This window comes from Thunnus albacares, chromosome 13 (assembly GCF_914725855.1).
Source record: "Thunnus albacares chromosome 13, fThuAlb1.1, whole genome shotgun sequence".
Lineage (NCBI taxonomy): Eukaryota > Metazoa > Chordata > Actinopteri > Scombriformes > Scombridae > Thunnus > Thunnus albacares.
Window position 1 is genome coordinate 7,028,600 of NC_058118.1, and position 12,424 is coordinate 7,041,023.

Below are 12,424 nucleotides of genomic sequence, written 5' to 3' on the forward strand. Positions count from 1 at the left end.
ATGATTGAGTTTCCCTGAGTTATTACAGCATCTAGATGAGACCTTAAGGTGTTTAAACCAACAGCGTGTGAGCGATGTGTCAGCATTAAATAAGACGACTAATAGTAAACAGGATTAAGCTGTTTTAATGCAGAATAGTACAAGGTTGAATTGTTTCGGGCCAGACATAAGTCTAATTAGGGTTTTTCTTTCCGTGTGTGTGTGTGTGTTGGTATATATACAGCTCATATGGGAGAGAGGCCAGTTAGTATAATGGCACAGTGGATAAATCTCTCACAGCAGGCCTGTGTAACACTGGAAGCTGTTTTTGTGCGTTAAGCCCTTTTAGGATGATTTGTGAGAGTCAGCGCTTGCACAGTTCTGCCTAGCAGAGCTGCTCTGACCCCCCTCTTAAATCAGCCTAGCCGCACTTGCAAACAGGCCAGGGCTGGTTAATGCTGGGTCAATAATATGGGTCTGGGTGGGACAAACACACAGAGACTTAACTTTTTTCTCTGTTAAACACAGCGTACATGTCAATAAGAAGGAACTGGGAAAGCTAAAGGAGGTCATTATTGCTGCAGGGAAAATCAGTGGTGTATATGTTCGCCTGTGTTTTATATGCATGTACTATGTATATGTGTGTGTGTGTGTGTGTGTGTGTGTGTGTGTGTGTGTGTGTGTGTGTGTGTGAGACAGAGAGAGATGCAGGAACAGATGCATTGATTCAATTTTGTTTGCTGAGTACTCGGAGCAGAAATGTAAGCCGTGGGAACACCTGGAGAGAGGGGAAAATGGGAGAAGAGGTGGTGGTGGTGTCAGCTCTGCTATTGGCTCTGCACCAAGCATACACACACACACACACACACACACACACACACACACACACACACACACACACACACACACCTCTGATGTGCGAGGGCAGCCTGGGATCCCAATCAGCAGCACTTAACAAAGCTTTCCTCTTTCTCCCTTTAATCGCAGGCTCAATTTGTCACTGGGGTGTCCAATTTCTGATAAGCGCTTTGACTGAGAGAGGCGAGGTGGGTGTGGGGAAGAACACAAAATGGATGCACCTGCTAACAAATGAAATCAAACCACTCCATCTTCATTTCCCTTTTTTTCCGCCAGCTGGAACAATGCTGCCGCACTTTAGCTCTCAACACATTGAGTTATTTCCCACTAACCAGGGAGAAGGCCTGGCAAATAGGTAGACCCAGAAGTCTGCTTTTTAACCTCTGATGGGCAACTGGGCTCGTTTCTGTGACACACCTTCAAGGAATTTTATGTAAAAGGCCAATTGAATGACTTTCAGAGCAGTTGTTTCTATCTATTTTCTATTTTAAGTCATTTTGAGTGTGTATTTCTTTGTACGTTGGAAGTATTTACAGTAGATCAACTCAACACAGATTCATCTGTTTGTTTGGGTTTCTTCATCCTGCCCGTAACACAACTATGCAAATTATAACCGAGCATTCCCATAGCAAACAACTCGAAAAACCAGCTGCCTGAAGTCTGAAGATGTCTATCACCGCACATACCCTTACACACGTGGAGATAATAGATTTACGGTTGTTTAGTATCTGTTTATCTGTGTTGTTCTAAATATGCCCTCCTAGCCCTGTACAGAACCCAGCAATCTGGCATCTGACACGGCAGCATGTGACTCAGCGCATTGTTGTCTGGTGTGATGTTGGGATATGTGAAGATAACACTGATGTGGCTGCACCGCCGAGGAGATGAAAGGAGCAATATTTCTCTCATACGTACGGGGCTCCGTCTCCAAGTTGTGTAACCCGGTGGTTACCAGAAGGCTGAAGTTTCTCCACGAGATGAAGGGTCTCCTCCATGATGCATTCCTGCGCTTCTCAGTCTTTCTCCGCTCTTATCATCTGCCGTATCCAATACACCGAGCTGTTTTTAGTGTGTTAGCTGCAGTGCTAAAGGACTGGACCAGCCTCTTACCCTTGTCATGGATGATTTTTTAGAGCAGCCCCTGATTAATTTTAATCATTTCATGTTAATCAGAACTAGTTTGAGATGCGTTATTACACGAGTAAATCAAATCCAATTTCTAGAGCTGCTTCATGAGATCTTTGCTTTCCTTTTCTTTTACTTCATGTCTTTATTTCTCCCTTATGTGGTTTTGGACTGTCATGTCTGAGAGTAGGCTGGCTTTTTCCTCACTGAGCTTCTGGCAGCACTCTGGATGGATTTGCAGCAGATAAATAAATAACTAGGCTGGCACCCCTCACTTTGGATCCCCTCTGTTTTGGCAGGCCATCCACACTGCATTTTCTATCAGGTGTAAACATGTCTGTCAAGCGGCACAGCTAGGGGCCCCGGCATTTTGGCATTCATGACGCCATGCATGCTGCGCTGCCAGCACTTTCTGTCTGCCCGCCTGACCTTGGCCAAGCTTGACATGACTGAGCACACTTAGCTCTATCTTCCACATTTGTTGGGCGCTTCGAGAAGCCAAGTGGGCTTAAGTGGCTGTTAGTGAAACTGACCCCAAGTTGAAGAGTGGACCTTGGCTGGCTGTCCTCGCAGCGCTGACGTGGCGGACGGGTAATGACCATGACATAGCTCTGGCAGAGATAGCCAGGCCAGGCCACTCACCGCCCAATATCTTCTCATCCTCTCATCTCACCACCATTAATGTCATCTTCTCCACTGTGAGGAGCTCTGGACATCATCCAAGAGGAGGGGCCACGGGCTCCTAACCACCCTTGTAAAGACGAGAGTGGAGGAATGAGGTCACTCTGATAAGAAGAGGCCCCATACTTTCAAAGCATGTCTGCTTTTTTTTTTTTTTTTTTTTTAAGTTTCATGGCACACAGCTTCTCTAAGAGCATGTTTTCTCATTGTGAAACCAACTTTCCGTATCTGACACGTATGCAGAGATTTAGCCGATCCAGCTGTGGTCTATGCATTATTCTAGGGGCATGCTGTCTCTCTCCGCTCCATATCCACCATCTCACCTCAGGGAACTGTCACTTTTTCATCAGTTAGTTACTGAGCGTTCATACAGCCTCCCAGTTGTATCGCAGACCCCTCCCTCCCTCTAAAGGAGAGTAGTTTCAAGTAGCTGTCTTCCTCTCTCCCACACTACTGCAGCAGTTTCCTTGTTTGACAGTTTTATCCCTGACACTCAGCGTCTTGGAACTTTTTGGAACCACTATTTTACAGACTCTCGATTCGTGTGCTAGTTGGGTTTGGGTTGGTTGTCTCCTCTCCGTTTCCACCCTCACGCTCACTATCATGGCTATCTCCCGCTCTCTCGCCCTTTCTCTTTTGGTGTGAGATAACAGCCCGGGTTGATGAGGGGTCTCTGCTGACTGAAAAAGCAAACGGCCCGTCCCGAGCGCCTCAGGATGTGCTGGAGTCATCAGGATCCATTGTGTGAGACTGTGAACCAGCCTGTGGTAGCCTCACATGCCCGTGGCCCTCTGCTAGCAACAGAAATCCTTTTCTACTTCTGTTGTTTGTAAAGCCTGACGGGCTAATGAAGGCCATACCGATGTGTCATTTCTTCCTAATGTGCTCAGGAGCCAAGGCTTTTTCCCCTTTCTTTTGACAGAATGCTCTGGCTTGGTATTCAAGGGTAAAAAGCTGTTCTCTTCCTCCTGCTCCTTTCTTTACCTCCTATTCAGAGACTCAGCTTGCAAAGAAAAGTAATTTCACTCTCTCTGTCCCTGAGAGAATCAACACAGTGAAGTTGCATTGAATTTCTACTGCAACATTTTTTTTCTTGGCTCTATTTCAGACCCATAACCTGGGGGTAAACATGCAATTAAAATAACAGCAGCCTGCTTTCTCCACCACTCTCCTCTCCCTCAGCCGTTAGCACAAGCAATGTACAACATGGTGACTTGGTTCTCCTAATTGCTTTTGCTTTTAATTGGTATAGAAAAGCTGCTAATATTCAACCAGCAACCAAATATACTTTCTCACCTTGTTTTTTTTTGTTTTTGTTGTTTTTTTTTTCATTGTTTTTCTTCATTAATATAGTTGTACGCCTCTCCTTCTAATGAGCTTATTTTTGGTGCACAGTCCTCGCTTTTCCTCATGCATCACCGCTGGTGGGTATTTTAATAGATGATTTCCTATGCAATTATTCTGATGCAATTTCTAATAAATGCAGATCACAGTTGATGGAAAGGCTATTGATCAAAAGATTCAGCACATAAATGCAGTCAGCTGGTCTCATTTCCTAAATGGCTTCCGTCTATCCTGTTCCTTCTCTTCTTTGCACTTTTTTTTTTTTTTTTAAAAACTTTCAAATGGCTTTCTTTTTCTCCTTCCCCACCGAGGAATGAAAAGAAAAATATAGGTCAGCTTTTATGGGAACAATTTGACACATGACACAAGCCATGCGCATCACTTGCTGAAGTCCTGCTTTGTCTGCTAGCCTTTATTTGTCTATAATGAAAGCCACACAGTTATTCGCACACTTTTATTACAGTTCTATAAGTAGCTGGTGGAGACTTGCCGAGTCACGGGGGCCCCCTAATACTCTGAGAACCCCGTGGTGTCTGTCTGTATGGGGCTGATAGTGTGAGACGCCTGGCTAAACTCCACCAAACCAATCCCTGCTCCATAGGCCTGCCCAGCTGGCTCGCCTGGCCCTCCGCAGACTCAACTCTGTTTCCACTCAGGACAGGAGGGGCTGTGTCTCTGTATCACAAAAGGCTACTAAGCCACCTTTTTGCCTGGATGAGATTGCTGGAGAGTCCAGACCTGGCAAAACCTCCTGCCTGGTGGTCTGAGAGCAATCAGGAGCGGGTAGAATGTGCCAACTGCGACCTGCGGAGAAGCACCTCCAACTTTAGTGAGCACAGTCCCTGTCTGGACTTGACACCCTGTCAGGTGTAGTCATCCTGCTCCTGTTACAAATAGTCGATGTGTCGAAGAAGCCTGTGTGGGGGCGGGTGCCTTTGTAGAAAGCTCCAGTGTTTGGCGTGTGATGTATATTTGAAGTCGCTGTGGCAGCGGTGCTGATAGGCGAGTCAGTAGACGTCAGGCTTCTGTCTGTCGGGTTTCATCTCCTCCTGCTCTGCGCTGTAAAGCAGAGTGTCAGCTGGGGCATTACCATAGGCTGACCTTTGCCGCCGCACTCCCCACTGCACAGTTTTCTGACATTCAGGGGCGCTGTGGGGAAGGCAGGAAGGGGGTGGGCTGATGGCCTGTTGGCTGTTTTTTGCCTGTAGTGTGTTGATGTGTGTGTTCTTATAACAAATGAACTGACAGTTTATGCTTTTTTTTTATTTTTTTATTTCATTTCCCACATCAATCCACTCTCTTGCCACTGTTTCGGTTTTGAAACCCCTAGCACAGACACTGTTGTTTTTGATATTTAGTTTTCTTCCACCCCAAACCTGCTTGTTGTCAAAGAGATTGCTGTTATCTTTGTGTGAAATCTTGGCACCCTGATAAATGAGAGAGAGCTGGAAATCTTGCCTGCCGACATCAAGGCGCTATGTACCTAAAATCCTTCCAAGGCCGAGGGAAAAGAATAACATATCAGGCCAATTAAAGTTAATGCATGGTGACACGCTGAATCGAGGGCAGGGATTGCTGCCATATGGCGGTCCAGGCTGTAAATCAGAAAGCAGGGGGAAAGGGAGGAGGATGAGAGGAGTGGGAGGCCGGGCAAACAGAAAGGGTGACGCAGCATCAACGGCGCAAAGTGGCCCCCAAATCCTCATATTTGTTTCAAGACTGCAGCTCCGCCACCCGCCAGCCTTCCCCTCTCTCTACCCTTTTCTCCCTTCCTCCCCCCCCCGCCGCCGCCCTGCCCCTGCAGCACCCCAAGGTGCAACGCTCTCAGGTATCTGTGTAGAACTGGCAGCTTCATTAAGGCTTGTTTTTTCTCCTCTCGCTGGGAGGATTTAAATGAGCTGTCATCCTGACCTTTTTGAGCTCCTGCTTTTTAAAGCAAGTTCAGCCCCCCCATCCCCTTAAACCCGCCACCCGTCTTTCTCTCTTTCCACCTTTCTCTCTCGCTTTGTCACTCTTTCCTCCACTTGTCTCTTCTCCCTGCAGGGGGGGAAGACACTTTTAAGCCATCACCCTGCGGCAGACAGGCATGCCAAGGTTGTTTTGTGGGTAATTGCCTCTCTCATAGACGCTGTTTGTCTGCGCACACTTGCCGCCCTCTTCTGATGGCACGCAGCAAAAGGGGAGGGCACGGACTCTGTAGACTTAATTTGCTCCCTGACTGTTCTTCAGTGCTGATTAAGCAAGCATCTGTGGTGTTTTGAATACAGCAGTAAGCCAAGTGGAGCATGGCTAATGTTTTCTCCCTCTCTATTACATCAGGGTTATTGCACAAAGTGGCAGGCATTTATTGGAGCTGTAGCCCCGTTTATTCATTTCTTTTCACTGCATCCTGAGCGGGCTCCATTGTTTAATGTCCCCAAAATAAAGGCCTCTTTAAGGTCTAGAGAACTGCAGTATCGATCAGAGACTCACTAACGTGTCAGCACCGGGCCTCTCGAGTGTGTTCTTTTTGAGTGTACAGGAGTCATTAATTTCCTCCGCCGAGGTCTGGCGGAGGCGGAGAGGTAAAGCGCAGGTAGCAGGGTCCAACTAGCTGACTAACATGCAGGGCGAGGAGGAGGAGGAGGAGGAGGAGGAGGAGGGACTGAGTCGATTTAAAGCTGCCAGGCCCTCAGGCCCAGTCTGCCCGTTTTACTTCAGCTGTTTGATGTTTAATTGAAGTTGTTATTGGCATCAAATGTCACCTTACCTGATGCTCCAGGTGTGAATCAGTTTCTAATTGAAAGGTAACTATGTCTCCCTCAGCCCTGTGCCTCCGGGGATCAGCCACAGAGTTCTATTAGTCTGGACCCAGCCTCTGTATCGCCATGCACCATGTGTTGCCTCGCAGTTATGTCTGACTGCTGACCCCCACCCCTCTCTCTCTCTCTCTCTCTCTCTCTCTCTCTCTCTCTCTCTCTCTCTCCCTCTCCCCCCCCCCTCTCTCTCTCTCTCTCTCTCTGCAGTGTGAGGAGAAGTGTGTGTCCCATGTTGCATTAGTGTCTGTGTGAAATGCTGGCCTGTCTGCCAGGGCCAGGTGACCTCCCCCTCCAGCTTCTCCCCCACACGCAGATGAACACTGGACTTCAGAAATGTAAGTACTGAGCTCCACACACACACACACACACACACACACACTATTAACTACCATCACCATCCCACACAACAAACCAAGCTGTTACAATCCCGATGCCTACCCCACGTCAGATGCCCATGCCAACCCCGGCCTGGTTCTCTTCCTGCAGCTCTGTGTTAAAAACCAAAATGAGAGTATTTTCGTGCTCCAGGATGATAGATCTGTCTTCAAGGGAAATTAGGATGAACTGCACCATTAATTTGCTGAACATTGAATTGGCTCCCTCCCTCATCGCCCCCTGAAGATCTGTCGGCCACAGGAGTGCAGCCCTGTGGTTCTAAAAGCTGCACGCACACTACAGCACTGTCATCAGATTCATGTGTTAGATTTGACCGTACTTTTCACCATCAGGAAGAGTCAGTTACTGTCAGACTTGCAGACAGATTGCGGCTGAGCGGTTTTGGCCTGATGATCTTGTAATGCGAGCGAATCTAAGACGCAATCTGCTGCCCCGGTTTAACAGCAAACTAGTCGGATCTGGCCCAGTTATTTAAAGTGTTTGAATTTTACAACTCAACTTGGATTCTTTCGGAGTGAGGGGCAGCAACACAAATGGAGAGGTGAAGCCAGCAACCGCCAGTTAGAGCTGAGACTCTTAACTGAGTCTGAGAAAAGTGCAATTGATCACGTATCCCTTTTTTTTAAATACGTTCAAATGTACATTCGTGCTCTATAGTGCTGTGTATGAATTGTCTGCGCACAGTCATACTTGCATATTCTCATTTTCTTTGTCCCTAATCATAATAGAGCTATAACTCCTACAGTGAGCGTTTTAGATATACCCAAAAAATCAATCACTTGCCAGACATGGATTACAGCAGTTGGTAAGTTTTATTTATTCCATCATAAAAAGTCTACGTCTCCATTTCCTCCTGCCTCTTTCTCTCTCTCAGAGTAGAAACTCAGCCCCAGCCTGACCCATTTCTGCTGCAGTTCTTTTTTTTTTTTTTTTTTTTTTTTTTTGTTGTAAAATGCTCCAGCTCATCAAGACTGTAATTTCAGAATCACAGTAATCAGCCAACCCCCAGGAGATCAGCGAGCGTGAGGGAGTCTGCTAAGTGCCAGCGTCTGTTGCCTCACTCAGGCAGGCTAGTGACATGGTGCAGCCATCAGCTAGACTGTTTCTCTGCTCTTCCTTTATGTGACACACTAAGACACATCAGAGCAGGAGGCGCAACTGGAGTTCAATTTGTTTTTCTGCCCAAAACTGTAATCCATTTTGGTGATGGAGCGTGCTTCACACAGCACGGCCGATCCTAGAAGTGTAATTTCAATCTATTTTTTTTTTTTTTTTTTCTCCTCGTCATTCTCTCATAATGCTTTTCCTTTTCATCTGCTCTTCAAAGTATCATTAACAGGCATGGTGTTATATCAAAAGCCGTGGAGCTGTATTTCATTTAGACTAAATCATTTTCATCAAAGGGCCACTGGAAAGAGTGAGCACCAAAAAAAAAAAAAAAAAAAAAAAAAATCTGTACACTCTCAGGTTGCCTCCCTCACTGCCTACTGTCCAACCTCTGGAAATCAAGGTTTTCTTGTGCAGTTGTTGTGTGTCGAGGCATTAGTTCCCTGTGCACTGCCACACACAGCCAGAACCAGGCCTCAATCCTCAACACTCACACAGGCCTTGTCCCTGTAGGCTGTCCGCACATGCCGGTGGCCCCCGTTGTCTCTTCAGAGCCCCATCGTTTACGCAGCATGGAAGATAATTTGACAGCTTAACTCCATGAGAGATGTACTTGACTTGCTTTTAGGTGAAATTCATAGACTAGTTGTCGCTGGAAATCTTTATTCAATATACTGACAAGTTCCCACAGAAAAATGGCTCAGATAGAGTTTTCATAATTAGTTCCAATCTGTGTTCCCATTAGCCTACTCTTGAGCTACATCCTTCCAGCTACTCAGTGGACTACAATACTGAGTCCTGTAGTAGAGAATCTTGTCTTTGACACTTTCCCCTCCCTCTATTTTAACCAAGAGCTCCAGATCTCCAGGCTCGCCCCCCTCTCCTGCGGGTGAATCTGTGCATAGAGGAGTCATTTAAAGTTATGAGCTTGCAGGTTGCTGTCAGAGGCAAGGCTAGAGCAGCTGCTCTATTTATCATCAGGGAGTGACTGTTAACAGATGATGGCTGTGAAATGTAAAGGCTGACGGAGGAGTAGATCAGGTACGCAAAGAGACAGTGGGTCACAGAGAAAACAGCTCATCTCCCAGGCAGGATGATTCAAGTACCAGGAAATGGCCCTTGGTCCTCAGTTCTTATAGGCAGAACAAACAGTGAGTACAGCTGGACCACTTGGCTGATTTTCACATCTCAGTCCCCACTGAGATCAAAAGCAACCATCTTTTCTTCCTCTCCTTAGTATATTTTTTCATTTTTCAGAGGTCTTGCTCTATCAGCATGGGATGCTCTATTCAGCTGCTATTTAAGTCTGCAAAAATGTAAGGAGGTGGCTTCATGTGGGAAACCGAATTCACATGTCTAATTTGACGCCGAAGCCTCAGACCCAATTTCCTGCTCTTGTGTGAAAATTGCAATTTACAGCAGCATGAGCCCCTGCCCCCTGCTGCTTAAACCTTGTTCAATTAAAACAGTAGTTTGAATAAAAGAAACCCTAATTAGTGCCTGCTGACTGTGCACTTGTGTTCCAGCTAGCTAGCTAGCAGCGGGGTAATTAACATATGGCCAGACTGGCCTCTTTCCCCTGTTCCCTCCCTGGGAACGTGCTTAGCTGGAGATCTAAGAGATGATATGCTCGTAGCCACCAGCAGCCGCCTACAAACTTCACTCATATCCTCATTAACCCTCCCTTGATACTTTAAGCTCTTCAACTAATCCAGGTTTCAGGTTAAGGTTGAAATGCTAATAAGCTACATTTGCTACCAGAACATATAATCAACAACCGCCAGAACTGTTAAACAGATGTAAACAACAGGAGGTCGATTTTATCCACCGTTAGGGACAAATACTCTAAACAGTAATTCACTGATTTTTTTTTATTTTTTTATTACACATTTTGTAGCATTTCTATTAAACTCTTCTTTCTGATTTGCTTTTTTCCCCCAGAAAATGCCTGCCTGAGCTTTGTTAACAATGTATAATCCCTTTTCCAATTTAATGGATTGGTCAGTTTCCAGACATTGACATTGCTTTATTTGCTACTTGCCTGAGTCCAACAACTTAAGTATAAAACTCATTACACAAGTGCCAGTGGCAACAAAATAACACTGTACACAGTTATATGCTCACTGCAGTGTTACTTGCTATATTTCTCAATCTAAAGGCAAGTGAAAGCTATTTCCCCTCTATTTTAAAATAGTACAAATAACACTATAGAACTATACACATATCTTATCCTAATATCACTAATATCACTATCCTAAAATGTAATTGTGAACAGTTTGTCTCAAATGAAAATACAACATGTTTAATTTTGCAGTCGGACCCCAGTTAGACACTAAAAATTGTTGTTGTCTTTGTTGATGCTCTTTGAATTTGACTGTTTTGATCCATCAGTCTTGCATGCTTGTATTAATTATCCCCACCTCACCCTTCCATGTCTGCTCAGTGTGTGTCCTCATATCTCCACAAAGCTTGTCTCCGCCTCTCTAGACGCAGAGAAAACCCTGAATGATGACATGTCACATTTAAAGTTACTGGGGTCTTTAACATTCATTCGTGCTGTCTACAATCCTGGTTTCATCCAGAAGAGCAGATTCCCATGAAATGATAAAAAAAAAAAACTTTATACATCTCTTCCCACCTACTTACAACACTTTCTACCTCTACTCTGACGTGAGGTTTTGACAAGAGTGCAGACCAAGGGGGCTGTGCCAGAATCTCACAAGCTCTGAATCCAGTATATCTTGAATACTGATAGAAAACAAGTTGCACTTAATTAAAGTGTAATTTTCTTGCTTTAAATGGTATGCACTGTATAGTAAATAGAACCTGTTCATACTGTGAAAACTGGGTGAGTTAACTGTTACAGTCAAACTGCCCTTGTATTTATTAAGCCTGCTACTCTGTCACTTTACAAAACATAATTTCCAACAAGGTCATTAATCATTACCTGTGTTTGACAGGTGAAGTCCATCCTCAGCATGTTTGTGTGCTTGTGTGTAAGTGTTCATTTATCAGTGTTTGCTTACCCCGGCATTTATTCAGCGACAGACATTAGGCCGCTGTGATGGCGGGTGTCGAGCTCCAGCTCCTTGGCCCAGACCCCTGCATTAATGAGGCTGCCATCAGCAGGCTGAACACTTAGTCACAGCAGCCCCCTGTGTGCCGCCCTATACCGGCCCCGCACATCGCTGCCCATTGTTTCCTGTTCACAAATAAAGCGGGAATTAATTAGCCAGTTGGCACAACTCTTGGTGCAGCCGTGTCAGCACTCAGAGATCAGCTCTGTGCCTCATCCCTCAAGCTCAGTCTGCCTACTGTGAGGCTGAGCATAACGGCCACGGCCGCATGAAACCACAGACCTCTGCCAGCAATTCAGACATTTGAAATTACTGCTCACTCAACAGTGAGAAGTAGCCCGTATGCTGCAATGACAACATCTATTTTACTTGAACTGAAAAGCTCCCTATTCAAAAAATAATGAAAGAGTGAGTTGAATGTAGCACAGTAATCTGATACTAGTGATCCGTCCCACAGATCAGCTGCACTCGTGTCCATCAGTCCGAAAGCTGTGTATTGTAAGTGGGTCAGACTGGCGGGGCCGAGGTGATCAGGGCAGCGGGATGGAGGAAAGTGAGAAGAGCCTGTCATTTCCCTAAAAAAAACAATTATCACTGACTTTTATTTGAAAGAATTGGAAGTGAGTACACTGGATTGCAATGAAACATGCAATCACATCCACCCAGACTTAAAACAACAAGATGCTGACAACATTAGCCAACACCTGCATTATCTTGTCGCACATTTTAAACAGGCTCATAAATAAAACACACCCTCACACATGCACAAACACGTAATCATGTTCACATTGTCACTTCGGCATTGTTAAATTTAGCCACAGTGCTTAGCAGGTGTAACAAATGTCTGCGAGCGGAGGCCTGGGAGGTGTTACCGCAGATCAGAGACATTGCTGCTGTGTCTGATTACTTGTCTGCTGTCATGGAGCTCTGCTCTCTGCATCTATCTCTTTCTTTCCTTCTCCCCAAAGCAGCCACAGGGGACCATCACTGCCTCGCTCATTCTTTGTTTAGTTTGTGATTCAGTAGCAAGCAGCGCAGCCCCCCCTCAGATGCATGCTT

The 12,424-nt window shown here is 45.6% G+C and overlaps 2 protein-coding genes across 5 annotated transcripts in view; one reads left to right on the plus strand and one right to left on the minus strand.

Annotated features, from left to right (window-relative positions):
- The window catches only part of LOC122995765 (histone-lysine N-methyltransferase 2B-like), a 398,376-nt gene that overhangs the window by 142,353 nt on the left and 243,599 nt on the right, over positions 1-12,424 (minus strand). The gene's annotated exons all lie outside the window — the stretch shown is intronic.
- Positions 1-12,424, plus strand: part of fam222ba (family with sequence similarity 222 member Ba) — a 33,214-nt gene that overhangs the window by 16,577 nt on the left and 4,213 nt on the right. For all 4 annotated transcript variants that reach the window (XM_044370692.1, XM_044370689.1, XM_044370690.1 and 1 more), the window contains exon 2: positions 6,993-7,120. In XM_044370692.1, the coding sequence (XP_044226627.1) occupies positions 7,039-7,120 (82 nt within the window). In that variant the 5' untranslated portion in view covers positions 6,993-7,038. The remainder of the gene's footprint in view (positions 1-6,992; positions 7,121-12,424) is intronic.